Below are 22333 nucleotides of genomic sequence, written 5' to 3'. Positions count from 1 at the left end.
TTTCCATCTATATTCCTGTTAATTATAATTTATATAGAACTGAACAGCGATGAATTCGTATCAATTTGTGAAATACATGAGAAAACGAAGAAACATATGGACAAATTGAAAGATTAAAAACGAATGAATACATCTTTAGACGCCCGAATTGGGAACTTGAATCCTTTTTATGCCGTTTCCTACAAAACTCTCATGTGTGTGTACATGCTTCCCTAATATGAAAAGCCACATGGATTTGTTGACCCCTCTTTAAGACAATTCTGTGGAAGGTTGATTCCAGACTTGGTCGCTTGCAGTCACCCGGTTTTGCTTGAGTTTCCAGGGCTAAAGTCATCACAATTCGTTTCCTCGCAGAGGCATTCATGAGGATTTGCGTAGAAATAATCTTCCTCCTTTGGCCTGTCTGCGATGACTCTTCGCCGAGTTGGTTGTCCCATTCTTTTCTCATGAATGGAACGTACAGCGTCCGAAAACTGATTCCACGAATGTGTCCCATTCAGATGCAAGTCCAATAATTCTACAAGTCTTTTCCTGTCGAGCAAGATGCTTTTTTTAAACCCATGGTACCTGCATGAAATATAATTAGGAAGTGTGTATTTATAGTACACAACGCTGCACCGACTTGTGAATATTTGCATACCTTCGGTGACCTTCAACAAGTTTCGCCATATTCCCATCATATGTAGGAACAAAAGTATTACTAGCAACCGAAACTATAAAATCCAGAGCTGCCATTTGAGATGAATGATTCTGAAACTGCCGCAACTCCTTCGGAGCAAGAAGTGTTTCCTTCTTAACCTGAAACAGACAAGCAAGAAGACCCAAGTGTTTAAACAACCATTCAGCGCAACAACTAATATCAGAAGTCCCAAACGCACAATGGTAAAAGGACATGATACATAATTTAGAAGACCAACTCACAATCCGTGGAAATGCAGCTCGTAGTGGACCAAGTCTCCTTTCACTACCATAAATCTCACCAGCTGCTATATAGATTTGTGTGTCCTTACTAAACCCCAAGGCTTGCAATATTAATGCACTCTCCTCGGGCGTTAGAGGACACAAACCTTGAGATCTCTTCTCTTCAGACATTATCTCTTTCTCTCTCCACCAAGGATATGCATATCTGAATGAAACGTACAACAATATATATTGCATGTAAGTAAAGCTCAATATATTTCTATGGGAACAATAATGCTTAAAGCATGTCTCTTTTATCAAGCAAACTTTGATAAGTAATACTGATGAAGGTTGTTTGTTGGCTGAATTTCAAATGAACATTCCACAAAACTAATAGTCAAGTTTTGAACACGACAAACCTCAATCGTTTGAGCTCATCAGCTTCTTCCTCAGTGCAGCCATGAGTACAACCTGAGAAAGCCAACATGTCCATTTCGTACCTTAGATGCAAAGCCACATAAGGTCCCTTTTCTTTAAGTAGACGAACCAATTTGTACCCTAAAGCCTCAATCTCGGGAGTGAACTTCAGTGCTTGGAAATTAACACGACACCGAAGTTTCTGAAGATCAAGAGGTATCCAATTGTTTGCCAAACGTGCATCTGTTCTGTTAAAGTGCAACACTTTATGCTTGCTAACAAGTGGCAATATCTGCATAATGGAATCAAGGCACTCAATCAGGATGATTACTGAAAATATGAAACTTCTGCATACAGAATCAAATGCATTCAATCAGGAAGCAGAGAGAACAGATAAACTCAATGAAACCCAATAAACGAAAACATTGAATCAGTTTTATCACACAACAATTTGGAATATGTTTTACTTGCATCTCTACGTTATGCACAAGTGAATGCATGTTATCCATAGGATGACAAATAGTTAACAAAACAAGGTATCACCAATTTAGTAGTTAAAGATTCTATAGAAAGTTGTTAACTTCGTACAAAAGTCAGATACCTTGTTCGCTAAAATAAACTGGGAAGAGAGGACACAAACCTGTTCAAGATAGTATTTTTCATTTGACCAACTAATAGGAGGCATCTCGAGCGGTTTATGTCCATATTTTCTACTAAACATTTTTGGAAGTCTTCTGACAATTCGGACTTCATCTCGCAGTGAATTAATGAAATGTCTTAGATCAAAGATATCCTCAAAGTTACTGCAAAAGAAATACCAATAGTTGAAATTAATAAGCAGAAGCGAATCAGTTTTTTAAGTCACAGTTTCATTTAGACCAAGGACCGTTACCTAGGATCAGCCCAGAAAGATGTCTTATCAAGCTCTGGAACAACCAATGTAAGATTTAAAAGCCGGGCAACAGTGACCATGTCACAAATCTGAAATGCAGAACCTTCTGTCAATAGCTAGACACAGGATAAAGTAACAAAGAAAAGTAAAGAAGAAAACAGCACAAACCGCAGCACGCATTTGATTCAAGCCCCCATTGCAGGAAACTCTAAGAAACCCGTTACTTGTATAATTTCCTGCAAAACTCAGGCCATTAGGCATACTTATCCATATTGTATTACCGAGTTCATATTCATATATCCCCGTTATTATAATATTTCAAGATAAAATTAAAAAATCGCAGAGTAATACTTAGAATCACACAACCTATTTAACAATTTCATCAAAACCTTGAAATAATGAACTTTTCACGAAAGCAAATTTCAAATTCACCATAAAAAGAGTTCCAAAACTATAGTTCTTGTCGGCATTCTTGAGTCATTCTAACAGCCACACTCACCCCATAAAAGGTTCCGAGTCTGCAGTGAGCCAGAAAAAAATTGGACAACAACCTATATGGCTATATGAGCACGTGTACCTTAAATTCTCCACCAACAACTAAAAACAACCTACTCCCTTCTCCTAACCTCAAATGATCCAAACTTATAAACAAACAATCCGCCAATGCTGCCAAATCGGTTTGCATCCATCAATCGAAAAGCCAATTTTCATGGCCTAAACTCTGAGTTCATGAACTAAAGTCCAAATTCATGCATAAGATAATCATAACAAAATCCGGTAACATTTACACAACTTAATTGAAGAAGTGCACTAATCTCAAATTACCAACTCCAACAATCACATTCATGCTCAATAGAAGTAACACCAGCAAAATTATCTGCACTATCCAACAACTTACAGTAAAAAAAAAAAAAAAAAAAAGCTTTCGTTGTATCTAAAAACTCACTGGCGGGGAGAAGAGGCGGCGGAGATGGGACCGCCGGAAGTGGAACCAGCGTGATTTCGGATATCCGATGGGTTATATTGGAGAGCAAATGCGGATGCCATAGCTCCCCAACCGCCACTAACTGAACCAAACACGTCCACAGGAACAAGCTCGAACACACCCGAATGAACCACACCTGCAACCGCGTCCGCCCAATCACCGGCGCCGGAATCTTCTCGCACCGCACATGTAAACCGACTTCAGATCTAACCTCCATTCCTCTTTCACACGCCACATAGCCGCTTCATTGATCGTTTCCGAAATTCCCACAACCCCCCAATTCAAATTCAGCTCACGAAATCCCCAATTTCAATCCAGCATTGCCGAATCAAACACACTTGGGAGCCCTCAAAGCCCAGATTTTGAAACGGGAAAAAGTTCGAAACTTTGTGTGAAGAATCGGTGCGGAGAGGCAGGAGGTTGAAATTTCACGAGTTAAATGTCTAACCCAATTAAAAATCTCAACGACCCAATGCAACCGCAAGGCAATTTTCGATTTTCCTCTTGCTTCCTCCTTTTTCCGGGAAAATCTTGTGATTTTCTCAGCGACGTGCTATGAACTCTTTTTTTTTTTTTTTTTAATTAAACATAAAAGGAATGAAGAAGAAAATCAAGAAATTAGATTCAGGTATTTCTGCTCTCGTTCTATGCTTATATAAGTTGCAAATATTCACACCAGTTTTTTGCTTTTTACAGTTTTACTCGTCTGATAAGTGCTGTCAATATTTTTTTTGTTAGTCTTATAAAAGTAGTCAGTTAATTTGCACTGCAAGCAGAAAACCAAGATCCACCATTTATTAGCTGATTCTCGTTCTTCTAAATTTAGAAATAACATACAAATTATATTATTATGGCGGTGCTATCCGCGTACTTTTTTTTTTACTTCTACACTCTTCTTAATTTTTAACCATCATAATTGAATAAGATCAAATGACAAAAAGTACATTAAGTGTATGAAAGGTAAAAATGAATGCATGAATAACACCACGCAGACAAAATATTTCCTATGTAACATAATGATACATTAGGATGAAGAGAATGCTAAGGGACTCTCTAAAAAAAATGAGATTTTTCATAAATTCTCTCTCATTTAATAGTTTAACATCAATTTCCGTATCAACATTATAAAAAATTATATTAAAAACATGAGGTGATAAAAAATTTATAAAAAATCCTATTTTTGAAAGAATCTCCTTAACGTTTGTTGTAGGATGAATCCAAACCATGTACCAACTATGATATATATTATATAGTATAAAGTCCAAATTATCATGAAAAATAAAAAAATTCCAAAGCTAATGTATGAAATGGTGGAGTTTAAAATGCATGCATGTCTTTTTCGATACATAAAGTCAACCTCCAACTAATTAAGAAATAAAACAGAATAATTGTATTCATTTTTATTTTTAAATTGATGTATTCAAGGTATAAGAGTCTAGGATTCTTCAAAACCAAGATGTTGTAAGATACTAAGATCCCTTTGCCGATCAACGAAGCCTCCGGGGATATGATTTTTGTTGAGTTTTATGGACCATTTTTCTTTGCTTAGGGAGTTCATATTTACTTTTGCTTTCCAATTTTTTTTATTTTTTTATTGTTCTAACTTGTAATCAGTCTATCAAATATTTTATTTTGTAGTGTTTCCAAATGATGGTAAGAAAATTCGAAATTGAAATCTCTTCGGATTTTATTAAAAAGAGTATATGTATATATTAATTTTTATGGATCAATCATGTATGATAGTTAACGCAATATTCAAACCATTGATGTATATTATAGGAGACGAATTTGTGACACTATTTTTTTTATATAACTTTTGACATACGTTTTTATGGGCACACTTCAGAATGTATTTTAATGATCTGAATCGTACAACATTCATAGATCATCCTGACAAAAAATTAGATAAATCTAAAATCATTAAGGCATTATTTTTTAGTGAATAAAATGGACGAATATGATTTTACAAAGAAACACCAAATTCTTAATCTAACCGTCATATGGTTTCAGATACCATTAAGACATTCATTTGTAGTAAAGAAAATAGACCAATACGGTTCTATAAAGAAACACTAAACTCTTAATCCAACTGTCATATGATTTCAAATTTAGGTACTTTTTGGTACAAATGGTATTTGAAAGAGACCTAAATGATAGACAGTCCAAATCGTTGAAACATATTACGAAATGAGTTTCACAATAATGTATATAAAAAGAATGGTGTGACGCATCCGCCTTTTATTATAGATAGAAAAGTGTTGCGACACTTTAGTATTTTGAGAAATAAACGCTAAAATTACTTGTGTTGCATGGAATTGTATATATAGTACGTGTGCGCACAAAACACATGCAACCCTTGGTAACAAGTATGAACCATTAACAAATCAGCTGGTTTTATGTTTCCAATTTTTGGCTTTTTTTTTTCAGGAATTCAACTCCCTTTCTTTCACGTAAAGTCGTTTTGCCTCATTACCCAAAAAAAAAAAAAAAAAAAAAAAGAAAAGTCTGTTTGCCTCGTAAGTTTTCGAAGGAGTGATGTCGGCAAGTGGGCAAAAAGCAGTGTCAAGCAACAGCAATTATATTTGTGTGCGTGGAACGTAAGTGAAGGCCAAAAATGACATATCAATCATGAAGCTTATATTTTTATTTTAAAAGTAAATAAAAATGGTTGAGGATGCTTATGATGATTTGGGGAATATATGGTATAGAGCTGCTTACAACGGAGATGCTATTGTGCTATGTGTTTTCACTTTTTTATATGACATTGCATGATTGAGTTTTGAAATATTTTTATAATCAGTAACGGAGTTAGGATTTTCAAATAAGAGGATCATGATTTCAGCCTAAAAATTTTCATTGGACCACTTCGTCGAGCACCTGATAGGAACATGTCGGTTCTTGTAAAATTTGACGAAGGCTATGCAAACATATGTCAACAATTACAATGATATGTAGATGCTTGTCAAGGGTGGCTATAAGAAACTATAGAGTAATGTTGAAGACTCCAAAGACTCTAGATGAGGCATTTTATCAAGCATTTAGTGTGCATAATAGAAACAACTAATAACTCTATGTTGTCTCCGTCACTATCTTCAATTATCTTGTTTCATGAAAGTCCTTCTCGTCGCCGGCTAATGCAAAATTCATCGGTCCTACGAAAGAATCAGCCTGCATAACGTTTTGGGCCTCCACTTGCAGCCCATGTCAGTTTTAGGTTGAAGTTGGGCCTAAATTTGAGTTTAATCAAATTCCAAATCGGCCCAAAAATTTTATTACAACCCAAGAAAAACAGTAGAGTATTGTCCTGGTCCAACACGGCAACCTTTTCATTTACGTACTTCAACGAATGACGAACAAACACGTGTCTAAAAAGCTGATATGGCCTGGCCTAAAGGGCCCAGCTGTAAAAATCAACACAAGCCAAGGGATTCCAGATTTTCCGAGTCCGACTCACTTCCTAAGAGAACGAAGAAAAAACCCCTTTCCTCTCGATTTCTCTCCGAGTCAGTCCGAGTCGCAGCGGTTTTTTTTTTCCCACCCGAGTCGTCACTCAGTCACAGCAATGATCGGATTGCGTCTTCTACTTGCTGCCGTGATCGCAGGGTTTTTATTGTCTACATCCGAATCTCTACGGTTCGAGCTGCAATCGGGTCACACGAAATGCATCGTGGAAGACATAAAATCCAGCGCCATGACCGTCGGAAAATACAGCATCGTCAACCCCATCGAAGGCCAGCCCATGCCCAATTCTCACAAGTTGACCGTCCGGGTACGCTTAATTTCTCCAAATTTTTCTACCCTAAAGATGAATTCGAAATCTTTTTATTTATTCATCGATATAAATTATTGGATTTAATTGTATATATATATATATATATATATATATATATATATATGTATAGGTGACGTCGCACTACGGAAATAGCTATCACTATTCGGAGCTGGTGGAATCGGGGCAGTTTGCGTTTGTGGCGGCGGAGGCGGGAGATTACATGGCGTGCTTCTGGGCGCCGGATTTCAAGCCCCAGACGACGTTGACCATCGAATTCGATTGGAAAACCGGCGTCGCCGCCAAGGACTGGTCCAATGTCGCCAAGAAAGGCACCGTTGACGTAAGTATTTTCCTACCCTTTTTATTTTCAGCTAAATTTAGCTTGTTTTTATCACGATATTGCTATGAAATTCAGCTTCAATACCGTTAACCGTGTAGTAATTTTGTTTAATTTCTAACTGAAACTGAATTCTCGTCGCAAATTATTTATAGCAAAACTATCTTAGTGCTCGCAAATTTCTAACTAGGGAGTTTCGAAACAATTCCAATTGATCCATGCCTTACGCAATGCTTGATAACTTGCGAATTACGAAACAACACCAATTTTCGTATGTGTTTCTTGGATAAGAAATGTTTTCTTGTCATCTGTCGAGGCCATCGATAGTGTGGAGTCTTGTGCGCACGCAAGATCCGACAATGTAACATTGATAGATGTATCGGAAGAATTCATGCGGGCTACATTTTCTTCGCCGAAGGTTCTTATATTGGTTAGGGTAATGCAAATGTTTTCAGTTGTGAATATATTGAGACAAATGTTTTGCCTGTTTTCTTATGTACCAGGTCATGGAATTGGAGCTTCAAAAGTTGTTTGGTACGGTTACTTCCATTCAAGAGGAGATGTTCTATCTCCGCGAAAGGTAAGCAACTGTTGTTTATTCGATGAGTATTTTCGTTTGGAACAGATGTCAATCGTTTGTTCATTTATATGTTGTCTGCTCAATGTGTGTTTCAGGGAAGGAGAGATGCAGGATCTTAACAGAGCGACAAACTCGAAAATGGCCTGGCTGAGTCTTCTTTCGCTTATTGTTTGCTTATCGGTTGTGGGTTTACAAGTGTGGCACCTGAAGACATTTTTCGAGAAGAAGAAGGTTATATAAAATGTTTTGGGAGAGGAGTTCTATAGTTCCGTCGTTTACTGCTTATTTTGTAAAATAGTTTACAACATGAGAAATTTCAATTGAATCTGAAACAGAATAGTAGAACGCTAGTCACAACGAATACTATCGCAAGCTTTCATATTTATGCATTAAATATGTGCCAGTGATGTTCTGGTTGTACAACTTTTTCCTTTACCTTCTCAAGCCTTTTGATAATCTCCAAGAAAGAAGGCCTTTGGTTCATGTCAGCAGACCAACACTGCTCTATTAACCTGTAAAACAATCGACGGAAAGAAATAAGCAACCCGGATATTCAAGTTCTAGTGGACATATTCAAAGCATAAGGCTCTTTAATTTAATTAGCAACCGAATGCCACTCACTCCTGTTCAACATATGGACATGGTTTTGTGTTGGCTTTTTAGCTGAAATGATCATTCAGATTAGCAGAACACCGCATTTTGGTACGTGAGATTTAAAATCGATAGAATTGGTCCATGAGATTGTCCATCGTCAATCATTTTGATCATTCCGCGAGAAATCTCCATTAATTGAGGGTTTTTTTTATGGTGGATAATCTCAAGACCACTTCTATGAATTTTAAATCTCAAGGACCAAAATGAGAAATTATAACAATCTCAAGATCATTTTGACCAAAAAGCCTTTTGAATTTATCTCATAGATGAGCGATGGTGGAAGAGCACGAATGAAGCGAACATTTTGTTTGACGGAAAAATTACAGAACTGACTTACTCTTTCAGTTCAGGGGTGTGCCCTTTTCCATGAAACGAAGGCCTGCGTCCTTCCGCCACATATTTGGCTGCTTCATAAGCCTCGTAATCCGAAAGTGGTTGGTTCCCTTCAAGCATCTGCATCCGTTCAGAGTGTTATAAATCAGGACTGGAATTGAACAATTTGATATCTTTTCCTTCAAGGGTGAATCTGAATTTGATATCTAGCAGAAACCAACATTACCTCGTACAATATCATTGCGAAAGAGAACACGTCAACCTTCTTATCATATCTCTTGTGCTTAAAAACTTCGGGGGCCATATAGCGGTCTTTTGTTTGTTCCGATGCAAAACACAAAGAACAAGTTTTATGACAATAATTAAACTTTATTCAGTAGTAACTTCGACTCAATGTTAAACTTTTCAGAAGACACTCACAGGTTCCAGTTTCGCCAGTCATCTTGTATACATCGTGAGAATTCTGAACCTTGACGAGCTTGCTTAATCCAAAATCTGTGATTTTTAAATGGTCGGCACTGGAATTTACTAAGAGAACATTTCTGAAATAAACAAACAAAATTCAGAAGCACAAATAGGAAATATTGCGAGCAAGGCACATTTTCCCGGTGATGGAAACAGACTAAAGAAATAGAAATGGAAACTCGTAAAATTGTACAAATCCATAGTTTCTTTCATCCTGTGCAGATGCATCATCTAGGGCATTGTATTAGTTAAAGACATTCTAGCATATAAAATCACCTTGGTTTTAGGTCTCGGTGAACTATAACATTTGGCTCGTTGTGAAGATACGCCATGCCTCTGGCCATGTTGAAATTTAGGAACATTAGAAACCTCTTTCACCTCCAAAAGGGTTGCTTAAACTAAGGCAATAAGTTGATTGAAGTTTTATTGAAGTACCTGGCAATATCCAAAGCAAAGTTAATTGCTGTTGTAGGACTAAGTGCACCCCTTTCCTTGAGGTACTGATGAAGATCACCCTAAAACATAACACAATACATTAAGTAAGAAGCAGCGTCTTTGCACAACACATCTTAAAAACTACTGTCAAGAAGTATACCCCTCTTAAATACTCCGTTATTAACATAAGGGGCTTCTTCTCAGTGACAGCTCCAAGAAATTGGACTATATTAGGGTGATGAAACTTCACTAGCAAATCAACTTCATGCCGGAAGTCTTGGCTGTCTCAGGAAAGCAAAGAGCAAGTCAGAAATCTACAACCTTTTAATATAACGGAACTGTGGGTAAAGAAAATATGCTGATTGTGATTTCAATATTAAGCATAGCTTTAAGGTCACCTCCCGGGCTCCTGAAAAACTTGATATATGCATAAATTGTTCCACAGCAACTAAGTTGCAACTATTTTTTTCTCTCGCAGTTAAAAATTTAGATGGAACTTACATCACCATTCTATCACTGGAAAGAGATGGACGAATTCGCTTGACAGCTACTTCAGTTCCACGCCAATGCACTTTTAAAACCTCACCAAACGATCCCTAAAAGCAACACCCTCCAAGGTGAGGCCATATCTTGCGGAATGCAAAAGATTATAGAAATACAGAAAGATCTAGCGCGGTGACAACAAAACCAAGAGCAGACCACAACTACTTCAACTTGAAAAACAAAAGAGAAATCCAAAAGATCATCGGCACAAAAGAGCAAGTAACTACATTCGTGAAAATAGAGTTCAACCTTGGGGGAAATCTTAGCTCAAAGGAACCTACTATTCATAGCCTGCGAATATTGAGCAGTAACTACAGATTATAGTGGGTTGGGGGTAAATATACAGCATAACGACTCGATATAACATTATGAACTAATTAAAACAACGGAAAATCTTAAAAATCACAGATGTGCAAATCCAGGCAACAAGATTTACATAGCAGTGAATTACAAAGCAAAACCGAGAACTTAACCAGAACGATATTCTTTGAACATACATTGCAAGAATTGGCCATTCTAAAACTCGTAAATGATAAGAAATTCAGACCTTCCCAATGGTAAGTGAGTTGGTGAAGTCGAGCTCGGACGGTTCAATCTCCCAATCACGCTTGCTGGGAAGAGGGGGCGGCACGGGCTTCGGTCCGAAATGGCTCCCATTGTGGCCCTGCAGCACCAGAAACACTCGAAAACAGAGCTTCAGAGCCAATCAAACGAAACAAAATCGAAAGAACTTCACTCCATGAAATGAATGATGGCTATGGAGTTTGGACTTACATAAGACAAGCCACCGTTCGATTTCAGAAGCTCAATCATCGCCTGCTTCTTAGCTCCTTCTGCATCAGCCAGAGGCTGCCATCAACATTAACAAAATTAAGACCTGATTAGCACGTGTAATCGAAATTACACACAAAAGGCATTGCGTTTAATTACTTATTTAAGAAATTGAATAACTAACAGAAGATTGGGAATAAGTACGGTGTTCTTCCAGCGATCTTGGGCGTTGACATCGGCGCCATGCTCAATAAGGCAGTTGGCGACGTCGATACAGCCGTGGAGCGAGGCGGCGTGGAGCGGAGTGCGGTTGTCGTAGTCGTGGACGTGGACGAGGGAGCTATCCTCCTCGAGGAGCTTGCGGACGGCGACGCCGTCGTTGTTGTGGGCGTGCCAGAGTATGAGGGAGGTGCTGGCTCGGGCCTTCTCCTTCTCCTTCTGCTTGTCCTTGTCGGCCGTCGAAGCACTACCCCCGCCGGACGAGTCGGAAGCGTCGGAGCTCATCAGTGATCGGAGTTTCTTCCACCAATGTAAACGCTGTAGCTTTGACAATATGGTACTACTTGGTGTGCGCTAATGCGTTTTTGTGTCATCCTTTTTATTTTATTGAGATCTAAACAAGCAAGTAGATAAAAAAAAAACAAATTGACTTTGGCTTTATGGCGTACTATTCAACGGAATCGCATTCCTTTCCCACTTTGTCGTAACTTTTGCCGTTGCGTTGGTGTGCCCCCATGTGATTCAAGTTGAATCTCAATACCGTTCGTTACTGGTACATAGACGTTTGTGTTTATGATCTGAATAATTTATATTATAAATTATTCTATAAATATTATGTTTGTAAAAAATCAATTAAAATTAAGATTGTTCAGTCATCGAATTGTATCAGAACAAATGAAAGAAAATGATAAAAAAAAAGTTACGAACCGTCTTTCTATTTTCTATAGTTGATTGACTTAACGACCTTAGTTTTAATTTATTTTTATAAAAATGATCTTTAAAAAGCGATTTATAATATTATAATTCTGATTATAAGCACAAAGATTTGTGAATAAGACACGAAGAATTTTAAGAACGAGTTCCTGTTAATCCTAGAATAATTAAGCATTACTCAATGATGTTAATGCTAATGTTTGCCAATTTGGGATTGTATTCATTTCATTCAATGAACACCGCCACCAAATTAATAGACGGCATAATTTGGCGGCGGCATAGTTAATATTTCATGGAGTTAGGGTATAGTTTAAAAAAATAGACTTATGTGTGAATTCGTTATATGATAGTGTAACAATCGCGCTCACATTGAAAACTTTTGGAACTTGGGGAGACTTGTTTGCACACGGGGATTTTCTTAGGCAAATGCATCTCAATTTTGAACTTGGACCTTACGGCAGCCGCCATCAAAATTAGAAAAAATCATTGTATCCACATGCTATACATGCATATTATGATATCCTAATTTATACAGGAACAGAGTCAGAAATTTCTTCTGGCGGGGACAACCGAAAACAACTAAGAAAACCTTATTATAGTATGATTATATGCAATATGATATTAAAAATGGTTTCAAATGATGATGTATCACAATTCTAAAATTTCAATATAGTAGTGGAAAGTAGCAAAGTGATGAGAAAAATATAACTACATGATAGGCAGGAGAAGGTTTTTTTGGTTTGAATGACAGAACAAGAGCACTATTACTCATATAATATTTGATATGGAGTACAAGTAGAATGAATGTATGTTGGATATTAGATACATATATTTTCTTCAAAGATAACCCGTGTATATTATATAATTGTAGTAGTCTGCAACTAAACAAACAAATTAGTTGAGTGAGGGCATATGACCCCAGTGAACCTTCATTGGCTCCGTCCATGAAGTTACATATAACCGGCACATACAAAAATTCAATATGTGAAACGCTATCGAGACAGCGAGAGTTGAAAACCCCCAAAAATGGCAATGGATATACATATATTACACTTTATAGATCCAGGGTATGTATAGGAGCCGTATAGAAGAATGATTTCTTATACAAATATACAGTTTCAAGAAGGAATCGAGTAGTCTTTATGGGTTTTGTTCGTCTTCAAGCGAGCGCTTTCGAGCCCGAAGGTTGAGCTCCAGGCTTTGAGGCAGAGGAGGGCTTATTCCGCGACGGAATAGAACTGCAAAAGCTCGCATTTGCTGGCAGACGTCGAATACCTAAATTTATAACACAACCACACAATTGTTGTTACACTTCAGTAAAAACTGCATCCATCGTCGTTGAATTACAATTTTTGCGATGCTAAAGAAGCCAAATTTAAAGACGGCTCTATATTTCTTACCGATGAGGCCTCTATTTCTGCAACACCTTCACAACCTTTACCTCCTCCTTGCAACAAGTCACAGTACCTTACAGCTTCGTTCTCATCCTCGAAAACCTACAAATGCCATTGGAATTTGCGAAACATATGCAACCGTAGATACAGTAAGACGAGATTTATGAATCCCTACGAAATGAAAACTTCACGCTGACACCAACAATTCAAAGCATTAACTCAATTGGCAAGAACAAGAGAGGAAAATACTTACGAGCACTCCATCCCTAATATCCTCCACAAGCATCTGGAACTTTGTCTCGTTCCTAGGCTGTTTCGCTGGGTTCCATTTCCCTCCTTTCGAAAACAATTTCCCAAGCTCCGTTTCAACTTCACTGTCACATATAAACCACAAACAGTTCACCGCACCGAGTGACTTATTGAGGCCACGAATAACAAGAATTAAAGCCTACTGAAGAGAAAAGGAACACAGACACACACAGGAGAGAGAGCTGAGGAAGGAGACCTGCGATTTCTTCGGGTTTTCATGGTGCACAACTGGTTTTCCCTTTGCGTTAATACATACACAGGCTTGGAACTTCCTCTCCAAGGGTTGGCCTCCAATACTGAACCAAGATTTGTGTACGGAGAGATTAAATCACATTCATCCGACAGGCAATTAATGTGATGGTGAGAAAAATGCACCATAACACTCGGGGTGCTACAATGGCAGTATCCTAAGCCAATTATGCACTACGATATTATCCCAAAGCCAACCATGCACGTGAGTTTTTGCAACTCTTTCATTTGCACGTGTACTCAATAGTTGACAAATGATAGGATAATCTATACTAAACTACGGAGAGGGCAATCAAATACGAGACCTCGGGTGCATGTGCGAATGCTCTTAAAACCGGGCTACAAGCCACTGCACATGTGAATACATTTGGAAATAAGAAAGTATAGCTCATGTCATGTGTGAATCCAGTAAGGTTTCTACATATTTGACATTAATTCAAGCAAATTGAATTATGAATTTCAAGCGAAATGACAAAAACAAAATAAATTGCCATTAATTGTTAATTAATTTATCAATCACTCGTTGAAAGAACAGATACTAACAAAAATCTCAATTCTCAAACGACTAAATAAAAGCAGGAGCAGCTTTGAACTGCATTCGTACCATCGTAGCTGCTGGAATCGAAGGTCTGCTGGAGGTGGTGGCGCATGTCGTAAGCACGAGACGACACGCGTTTCACGAACTCGTCGGAGGAAGAGGGGATATTACCATCGAGGTGAAGCGCTCTCTCCACCTGCTCACTTCCGTCGTCATCTCCGTCGTCGTCCTCCTCCTGCGCAGCTCCACCGCCACCGCCACCGCCGGACCAGCACACGAGCCTCCTTCTAGAATAGGGAGGGCACGGTACACCGAATACAGAGGAGGAGGAGGAGGAGGAGGAGGATAATCGACCGAGACTTCGATTGTGTAAGCTGCCGAGCGAAGACGAAAAGAGAAGCATCCGGCAGCGCCGTGGAGAGAGAGGGTTGGTGACTACGGAGGGCGACACTTTTACCGATGAGAGGGAATCCATGGATGCTTGTGTTAAGCTGTGAATTAATTGAAAATAAAAATGGGTGCAAAATTGCAATTACGGTTCGGTGGGTGGTAGGCGGAGCTTAGAAGAAGTTAGAAGGTGGGACAAGAAAAGGAAGGAAGAAAGGTTTGGGTTGTGAATCTGAATGAATCCGTGCTGGTGGTGGGTCCACAAGAATTGGGTCCTTGCATGAAACAAGACTATATTTGCACCCGGAATACTACTTTGCTACCATCCTTACTCACGCCCAATTTACAGATCTTCGTGATTATAAACTAAATAATATTCAGTAGATTAAATTTATAGTCGATGTGTTACTAATAAGAAATAAGCACATTAAACCAATCAACAATGTTTAATTTACGAGATGATACAAATCGATTATCTATTTATTACAGTTAATTGACTAAACAATATTTATTTGAGTTGACCATGGAAGTATGCAACTACGTACCTAAACGAAAATCACGGTCGTTTTTTAATATTCAAATAGCCCAGATTAAGCACCTCTGAACATAATTAAAAGTTTAAAACAACTCCGTGCGTTTATTCCGCTGGTGAGCGAAGAAGCAGGTGATCGCCATGCGTGCAGAACTGGCAATGTTGTTTGGTAATGTCAAGTTCGAAACTAATCCAGGTGTTTTTTTTTTCGGGTGATGAGTTGATAAGTACATGATCCTACTTGTTCTTGACACAATCATACTCCGGCCAGAGTTCCGGGAAATCTCCCATAAGGGCTGGGCTGGCCGGCCGTCAACTTCCCCGTAGGGATAAGGGCAGCACCACAATTGTACGGCGGAACATCTTGGAACCATCCCGCACACGTATCCGATGCCCCAATTTGCTGTAAATTTCTAATCACTATGACTAAATTTAATCACTTAGAGGAGAAAATTAGCGGAATGACAATTTTTCTTCATTAATCGAGTGGTTGAGCCCTAAACATTCCACTAAAGTGTGCAGAAATATAGAATTAGAATACGAGAATTATGACAAGAATGCGATTCATAACTCTCTGGGCAACAAAGCATATAGAGATATATAGTTACCTGTACCACACAGATGGTATCCGTATCAGGTATCCGTTAATGAGAAACCTTAAAGTATAGAATAAGGAGGATTGCAACGATAAGAGCTCCGATAACTGAGCCCATGATCCATTTATGCTTCGTCATCCTCCGTGACATGGCAGTTAAAACTCTTTTACTCTTGTCAATGGCGTCATCTACGGTATGAAGCTGCAAAAGAAAAGGGGAAGAAATAAAAAAACACAGATTAGCAATTCGTTAGTGCAGCTGCCTTGTTCATATTCTATATCGGAAAGGACTGTGGCCTGGGATGATATAGGGCGAGACGCCCACATTATATCTTGGGTTTTTGGCACACTACCACTGGAGTTATGAGCTCCACTTCATGGGTAAGGTCTTTGGTTCCTCAACAATAAAGTTTAGGAATGAGTCTGGTTTTCAAATATGCGAACGACATCTAAAGAGAAACTCCATGAATTCGATATCAGGGGATGCCAAAAGGAAGTCTAAGTGACAATGAACCTTAAGTTAAGCAGAAACAAGATTAAAAAGTTAACATACTTTTTGATGGGAATGCAGGAGAGTTTCCCGCTGTTGGTGCAAATCTTGGAGAATGGAGACACCAAGCTCTTCTGTTTCCAATATTGTTCTTCTACTCTGTGTGATTCTATCACTTGATTCATTTAATCTCTCAACAGACATTGTCATTCTCTCTCTTTGATCAGAAGAAACCTGTTTCATTGTCCATAAACCACCAAGAATATTTATTGTATTGTGCCGAAGAAAAAGCAATCAACGATAAATATTATATATCTATCCTGTAAATAGTACATTGAGAATAAAAGAAAACGGCCTGGTTGTTACCATTGTCATAAATCAAGAGGAAAAGTATGCAAGAAGGGCACCGTAGATAGTTGGGAATTCAGATTTTGATTGCAGATTGTCAAGCATAATCTCATAAAAATCTTCTAGCGAAATTCCATGCTTTGGTAAAAACTTCTCAATCAACGAAGGGTACAATGAAAGTGGAATGATCCATACAGAGTCCACGCTTACCGCATGTGTATCAGCCACTCCTGCCTCCAGCAGTTCATCGCGAGCAGCCTGAGTGGCATCAGGCGATGCAACTCTCTTGATTTCCCTTTTCAACTTATTGAGATCAGATTTATATTCCCTTAGCTTGGCAAGAAGCACCGCCTTCACGCTTGGCTGCAAGCTTCTGGCTTCGAGGTCCATTTTCCGAATCTGAGAAAACAAATCACATCACTCGTTCACATAAACAAACAAGGAAAGTATACAAAACCAGAAGCTTTCCAGCAAAAGCAAAAACAAGTGAAAATATGCGTTTATTGTGCAGCATATTACCAAAGCTTCGGCATCATCCAATCCAACTTTAATTTCAGAAAACTTCTGCTTCTTCTGCTCTGCAATTCACATTGACCCAAAACAACCCATTTCATAAAACGATCAGAACGAACCCAAATCGTAGAAAAACGCATTAAAGGACCTGAATTGCACAAAGAAATCCAACAAACGCTCGAACTAAAAAAAACCCCAATAAAAGCCCCCAAAATAAATCCCTGAATTAATGTTCTTGAATTACTAATTGATTAAAAAAAACACATAATTAAGAAGATTAGGAGCTAATCTCACAAACCCATGTCATTAAATCGGCAGAATAATAGAATAGTACCATAGTCGGAAAGAAGAGCGGCGGAGTTGGATTTTCGCGAGAGGTTTGCGGAGAGCTCGCAGTACTGACGCTCGTAGCCTTCGAACACCTCACTCATCTTGATTGCTAATTTTACTGCGCGGCGCAGAAATCTAGTAATTCAATTGGGAATATGGGAATCGGCAAGGCAACGATCTGAGGGTTCCGAGACGGAGGATTGGGGCTTCAACGTCGATTTTCAGATTTTGGTCTTTACGGAAATCCAGATTCGACTTCGAGAGGTTCGGTGAAAAATGAACAGGCGTCCACCTCTCTCTCTCTCTCTCTCTCTCTCTCTCTCTCTATTCGTTGACAGTTACTTAAGACGTTCCGGTAGATCTTAAGTTACTCCGTCTTTATGCCATTTTTGCCCCTTGCGACGCTGCGTTTCGATCATTTTGTTTCTTTTTTCCCTGCTAATTTTCTTGTTAGTTGATATGATCAACCATTTAGGAGCGAGGAGGATCGGTGAAATCAAATCCGATACAGAAGCATAGGCATGATTGTATTTCGTCATTTACCGCAATCGGCATTGAAAGGGAATGGGAATAAGGGGATTAATCAACACAAACCACAGTAAAATGGCAAATATCTCGAACAAAGTTAACCTCTAACAGTAAGTACCAAACAACCTGAGAAGGCTCAATACAAGTTCCTTTTGTGTAAAATGAAAATTCTCCGAATGGTAGAGCCTAACTCAAAAGTAATTTAGTCTAAAACCATAATAACAGAGGATTACTGACTCCGAATATAACGAAAAGAAATAAAGAAACAAAGCAACGGGCAGGAAACAGCCTCCTTGACCGTACAACCTCAAGCCATTATCTTCGCAGACCTCACGTAGAGGCTGTCCACGACCTTGCCGATATTAGATATGGTCTCCAACGTTGCAGGGTAGATTGCATCTGTCTTGGGATCGTCGAAAATGATGAGGCTTCCAGCACCCTGATCTAATGTCCCTGCAAACTTCTTGTCCAGGATCATTTGAGACAGTTTCTTTTCCACGTGATCGATTGGCAGTTCAATCAGTTCTGCAATGTGAGCAATCTCCACCCTTGAGAAAGGCTCGATCAACCTGCAGAGATTCTGTTCCAACAGTGTGTCATACAGGGAGGAGAGGTGCCTGTGGACAATAGGGTCTTCCTCTAATTGGGCCTTGAAATCACCAAGAGCAGTCTCAAAAAGCTTCAAAGAACGCTTCGAGTGAGCATCAGCAACCGCTTTCATAGCATCCAGCTCAGGTCCCACGTACTGCAGGCCTGCTTTTGATGAAATTATACCTGCCACATCATCAGCCTGGCTCACCATAATTTTGCACAGCAACATGTACTTGAGGCTAAATACAGCACGAGGATCTTCAAGAGCATTGAAAGCTTCAAATGCTTCAAAGAAATAACTGTAAGCAGTCTTGTAGTCCTTCTCTTCTGCGTGAAGGATCCCACTCTGCAAATCAATAGTTCCCTGCTGAGCTGGAGGCACATATATGGAATTGGCTGCTGTTCTTGCAGCTGTGAGCGAAGCCTTGGCTTTAGGGAGATTTCTCAAAGAAAAGTGAAGTTTACTCTCCAACAAATCTATGTCCACAAGGAGAAGCTTGTCATCTAGCCTTCTCACTTCCTTGATCAAGTCTGATAGGAGAGTTAGTGCTTCCGAGTACTCCTTGCTTTCCATCAAAAGAGATGCAAGCCTGGCCTCCACTCGCTGTCGAAGGAAAGTTCGCTTCTCAGCACGGGTCCACTGCACCATTTCTTTGCAAAGGGAAATCTGAAGTTCAGACGTGTTTGGTATCTTAGCTACTGCATCAATAATAATGCGGACAATTTTTGCAGTTTTCGCCTTGGGAATCAAGTTAAAGAAAGGCCTCAACTGGGTGAGAAGGTTACGGAGATCTTCTGCCCTATGTTCTTGTCTAAGAAGATCCGAAAGATTTGTGATAGCCTGCTCCTTTATCCGTATAGCTTCAGAAGATGCTGATGGGTTTTCAAGAATGCGATAAAGAATAGAGATGGATTCAGATGGAGTTTTGGCCTCTGAAGCCTGAGCAATCGAATCAGTAGTTGCTGGGAGATATGACGAAGACATTGTCAATGCTTTGAACTATCCAAGTCCTGCAGAAACAGAACAGACCAAATTACTAAATTCCTGTAGCAAATTACATCAGCCAATGAATATCAAAATAAAAGAGATCGGTAAGGGTTCCAAGGGGTTGCAAGTCTCTTAAGAACTCTGACGTGCTGGGTGAAATTTCTTTAATAATATAACACGCAAATAACGACGCTACTTAAACTCAAATTCCACAGCACTAACTTCGGAAAATGATTATCAATTCTCTAATGTGCAGGAATAAAAAATAACAAATTCTACCCTCTCTCTCTGCAAAGTATTTACCGAAATTTATTAGCCATCTTCAAAGAAGCAACTAATTTACTTTACAAGAACATTTAACCATTCATGTCAGCCCCAAATACATGCACCACAAATTCATCTAGCCGACCCATTTGGACTTCCGAGAACCTATGAAATCTTCAGTCAAATAAGATCTACATGGCTAGTCTATAACCGATTAGTTTCTTGTTCATCTGCATATTTATATCTGTCACCATGTCGCACCAATGCTAATCAAAATCTAGCACAACGAAAGCATATTTCATACATCGCTTTGCCAACATCACAAACTGGGTTTTAGTAAAAATTTGGCAATCTACAATATACCTTCATAACTAACAAGAAATAGCATCCCGCAGATTTAAGGCCCAGCTATGGTTTAAGTACCAAAGGGACCAAAATTCGATTGGAAAAACACAAAATTGAACTCGAACACCGACGAACAAACTGAACAGGAAATTGAAACAAAACCAGGGAGATTGATTGATGATTAATATAGTAATATATCCAGCAACACATCAACATTCGAGCGAAATCGGATGAAAAATAGAGTAAGCACATACTACCCACAGATACAAACGCAAGTCGGAGGCGGAAAAACCCTAAATTTCCAGCCGAAATCAGCATACAAACATCAAATATTACAAATTGAAAAAAAAAACCCTAAAAGTAGAACGTCTCCCTAATTTGAAAAACACAAAAAAAATTAAACCTAAATTCAGAGAATTTCAAGTAAATAAGATCGCAGGAAGGAGAGATTACCCGGTCGACCTAGGGATTTGAAAGAGCTTCAAGAAACAGTGAAGACGATGCGCAGAGGGTCGGTGGTGATGCAGAGAGAGGGAGAAGGCCGATTTGTGAAGTCCCCAACTCTTAAGTAAAAGGCTCAGCCTTGCCAGTGCAAGTCTCTTTTCTCTCTCTCTCTCTTTTTTTATGTTTTTTTTTTATTTTTTTTATTTTTTTTTAATGGTGTGCTGTTTATTTCTGTTGGAGGTGTAATTTATCTGGTGGACTACAGCTGTATGGAATAGAACCTCATCACAAAAAAAAAATAATAATAATGTTCTTTTCTTTCTTCTCAAGAAAGAATGACGGAAACAATTTGTTTATGCACTCTGGTCGGGTTTTTTTTTTTTTTTTTAACGAACACTTTGTTTCGGATTTAATCTCTACTAATCTCTCTTTTCTCTCTGTTAACTAATAATTTAATCCAATAACGTTTTATTTATGAAAAAATTATCACCAAGAATAAAAAATATTTAAGTTAAAAGAAATGGAGGAGTAAAAATTAAATAACAAAAAACGAGGGCTTAAAATAAATATAATAGAATTGTGTAAATAATGCAAAAAAGTGTAGAAAACTAAAACGCAACAGGAATGATATTGTGGTATGTAACTTGTATTTTTTAACATTTTTCTTAATATATTATTAAACCGAAACATTACAGTTTTAAAAAGCAAAAAAATGTCTCTTCCTTTTTTTGTGGGCCTCTTGTTGTAATCTGTGTTTGTAACTTTGTTTCCTTTCTTATGAAAGGTTTTCCAAAAATAAAAAAAATATTGACCAAAGAATAATAGGAAAGAAAATTAATACATAGGCAGTGTGGATCCAAATAAAAGTTCAGCGAAGGTTTCTCATTTCCCTTTCTTTTATCAGTATTTGTCTCTTCCTATGATCAATATGAAAGAAATATTTCGAACGATATAGCACATTTTTAAGGTATTTATTTACCCACTTGTAATTCAGTAATTTATAATTATTTTTAATTTATTCAACTCGCACTCAATTTGGTGAAATTTTTTTGTATCGTTTTCAAACGATGTTTGAAGTTCTAATCTCCTCTCCGGTTAATAACAAGGGAACATGGCATCGTTTTCATTATAACTCAATACAAACATATAAGTTCCCGAAGTAGGACTACTTTCACATTTTGCAATTTTTCTTCAATTAACACATCATATAATGATACGAAAAACGAATAACTAAATTAAATTTAAAAGATTTAATAGTTGTGGTTATTGTAAGAAGAAAAGCTTTAAGCTTAAACAATGGAGGTTTCACACTAAGAGAGAGAGAGAGAGAGAGAGAGAGAGAGAGAGAGAGAGAATTCTTCTTCTGTTATATATTGTTTTCTTTCACACTGAATCATTACAAACTATTGCTATATATACACTTCACTTTCCTTACAGACTAAGCTAGCTCATAACAAACTTAACAGACATA

The 22333-nt window shown here is 38.2% G+C and overlaps 6 protein-coding genes across 10 annotated transcripts; 1 reads left to right on the top strand and 5 right to left on the bottom strand.

Moving 5' to 3' along the window:
- LOC114822905 (rhamnogalacturonan I rhamnosyltransferase 1-like) lies at positions 1-3909 on the bottom strand. The gene is made up of 8 exons (XM_029098062.2): positions 3156-3909; positions 2378-2445; positions 2210-2298; positions 1958-2120; positions 1320-1609; positions 922-1126; positions 641-798; positions 1-567 (listed from the first exon to the last, which is right to left on the bottom strand). Exons 1-8 carry the CDS (start codon positions 3409-3411, stop codon positions 297-299), a joined length of 1500 nt encoding a protein of 499 aa, XP_028953895.2. The 5' UTR covers positions 3412-3909; the 3' UTR covers positions 1-296.
- A 2670-nt stretch (positions 3910-6579) lies between these two features.
- On the top strand, positions 6580-8306 carry LOC114823585 (transmembrane emp24 domain-containing protein p24delta9-like). Its single transcript, XM_029099018.2, has 4 exons — positions 6580-6963; positions 7097-7306; positions 7807-7883; positions 7979-8306. Exons 1-4 carry the CDS (start codon positions 6757-6759, stop codon positions 8121-8123), a joined length of 639 nt encoding a protein of 212 aa, XP_028954851.1. The 5' UTR covers positions 6580-6756; the 3' UTR covers positions 8124-8306.
- On the bottom strand, positions 8142-11786 carry LOC114820488 (serine/threonine-protein kinase VIK-like). Of its 2 annotated transcripts, none has more exons than XM_070811283.1 (11): positions 11289-11786; positions 11088-11162; positions 10861-10977; positions 10272-10366; positions 9931-10051; positions 9771-9850; positions 9612-9671; positions 9291-9412; positions 9097-9182; positions 8875-8990; positions 8142-8395 (listed from the first exon to the last, which is right to left on the bottom strand). In XM_070811283.1, exons 1-11 carry the CDS (start codon positions 11586-11588, stop codon positions 8266-8268), a joined length of 1302 nt encoding a protein of 433 aa, XP_070667384.1. In that variant the 5' UTR covers positions 11589-11786; the 3' UTR covers positions 8142-8265. The 2 variants fall into 2 exon arrangements, with proteins under 2 accessions (XP_070667384.1, XP_070667383.1); XM_070811282.1 differs by having other exon boundaries at positions 10861-11007; positions 11289-11707.
- A 1125-nt stretch (positions 11787-12911) lies between these two features.
- On the bottom strand, positions 12912-15310 carry LOC114820489 (uncharacterized). The gene is made up of 5 exons (XM_029091228.2): positions 14574-15310; positions 13917-14016; positions 13665-13785; positions 13418-13513; positions 12912-13292 (listed from the first exon to the last, which is right to left on the bottom strand). The coding sequence occupies exons 1-5, from the start codon at positions 14980-14982 to the stop codon at positions 13158-13160; spliced, it is 861 nt and encodes a 286-aa protein (XP_028947061.1). The 5' UTR covers positions 14983-15310; the 3' UTR covers positions 12912-13157.
- LOC103402860 (vesicle transport v-SNARE 12) lies at positions 13740-18167 on the bottom strand. Of its 4 annotated transcripts, XR_003767874.2 has the most exons (7): positions 17707-18167; positions 17379-17437; positions 17070-17258; positions 16575-16745; positions 16035-16223; positions 13917-14016; positions 13740-13785 (listed from the first exon to the last, which is right to left on the bottom strand). XR_003767874.2 is itself a non-coding variant. In XM_070811285.1 (6 exons), exons 1-5 carry the CDS (start codon positions 17801-17803, stop codon positions 16071-16073), a joined length of 669 nt encoding a protein of 222 aa, XP_070667386.1. In that variant the 5' UTR covers positions 17804-18167; the 3' UTR covers positions 15322-15839; positions 16035-16070. The 4 variants fall into 4 exon arrangements, 3 of the variants coding, with proteins under 3 accessions (XP_070667386.1, XP_070667385.1, XP_008339852.2); XM_070811285.1 differs by lacking the exons at positions 13740-13785; positions 13917-14016 and adding an exon at positions 15322-15839; XM_070811284.1 differs by lacking the exons at positions 13740-13785; positions 13917-14016 and adding an exon at positions 15322-15829.
- A 114-nt stretch (positions 18168-18281) lies between these two features.
- Positions 18282-21127, bottom strand: LOC114820487 (26S proteasome non-ATPase regulatory subunit 11 homolog). Its single transcript, XM_029091225.2, has 2 exons — positions 20872-21127; positions 18282-19832 (listed from the first exon to the last, which is right to left on the bottom strand). The coding sequence occupies exon 2, from the start codon at positions 19804-19806 to the stop codon at positions 18538-18540; it is 1269 nt and encodes a 422-aa protein (XP_028947058.1). The 5' UTR covers positions 19807-19832; positions 20872-21127; the 3' UTR covers positions 18282-18537.
- Positions 21128-22333: the final 1206 nt, after the last annotated feature.

The sequence above is a fragment of the Malus domestica genome, chromosome 13, assembly GCF_042453785.1.
Source record: "Malus domestica chromosome 13, GDT2T_hap1".
In the NCBI taxonomy this organism is placed as follows: Eukaryota; Viridiplantae; Streptophyta; class Magnoliopsida; order Rosales; family Rosaceae; genus Malus; species Malus domestica.
Note: the sequence above shows the minus strand (reverse complement) of the source record. Positions and strands in the feature narration are given on the sequence as shown.

Coding starts and splice junctions, on each gene's coding strand:
- LOC114822905 (XM_029098062.2), bottom strand. CDS start 3,411: ATGGAGGTTAGATCTGAAGTCGGTTTACATGTGCGGTGCGAGAAGATT. Junction 1,610..1,957: donor AAAAATACTATCTTGAACAG/GTTTGTGTCCTC, acceptor TCCATTATGCAG/ATATTGCCACTTGTTAGCAA. Junction 1,127..1,319: donor GATGAGCTCAAACGATTGAG/GTTTGTCGTGTT, acceptor CGTTTCATTCAG/ATATGCATATCCTTGGTGGA.
- LOC114823585 (XM_029099018.2), top strand. CDS start 6,757: ATGATCGGATTGCGTCTTCTACTTGCTGCCGTGATCGCAGGGTTTTTA. Junction 6,964..7,096: donor CTCACAAGTTGACCGTCCGG/GTACGCTTAATT, acceptor ATATATGTATAG/GTGACGTCGCACTACGGAAA. Junction 7,307..7,806: donor CCAAGAAAGGCACCGTTGAC/GTAAGTATTTTC, acceptor CTTATGTACCAG/GTCATGGAATTGGAGCTTCA.
- LOC114820488 (XM_070811282.1), bottom strand. CDS start 11,588: ATGAGCTCCGACGCTTCCGACTCGTCCGGCGGGGGTAGTGCTTCGACG. Junction 10,367..10,860: donor ACTCACTTACCATTGGGAAG/GTCTGAATTTCT, acceptor TGTTGCTTTTAG/GGATCGTTTGGTGAGGTTTT. Junction 9,672..9,770: donor TTTGCTTTGGATATTGCCAG/GTACTTCAATAA, acceptor CAACATGGCCAG/AGGCATGGCGTATCTTCACA.
- LOC114820489 (XM_029091228.2), bottom strand. CDS start 14,982: ATGGATTCCCTCTCATCGGTAAAAGTGTCGCCCTCCGTAGTCACCAAC. Junction 14,017..14,573: donor CGATTCCAGCAGCTACGATG/GTACGAATGCAG, acceptor ATCTTGGTTCAG/TATTGGAGGCCAACCCTTGG. Junction 13,293..13,417: donor CAGAAATAGAGGCCTCATCG/GTAAGAAATATA, acceptor TTATAAATTTAG/GTATTCGACGTCTGCCAGCA.
- LOC103402860 (XM_070811285.1), bottom strand. CDS start 17,803: ATGAGTGAGGTGTTCGAAGGCTACGAGCGTCAGTACTGCGAGCTCTCC. Junction 16,746..17,069: donor GAGTGGCTGATACACATGCG/GTAAGCGTGGAC, acceptor ACAATGAAACAG/GTTTCTTCTGATCAAAGAGA. Junction 16,224..16,574: donor TCCTGCATTCCCATCAAAAA/GTATGTTAACTT, acceptor TTTCTTTTGCAG/CTTCATACCGTAGATGACGC.
- LOC114820487 (XM_029091225.2), bottom strand. CDS start 19,806: ATGTCTTCGTCATATCTCCCAGCAACTACTGATTCGATTGCTCAGGCT.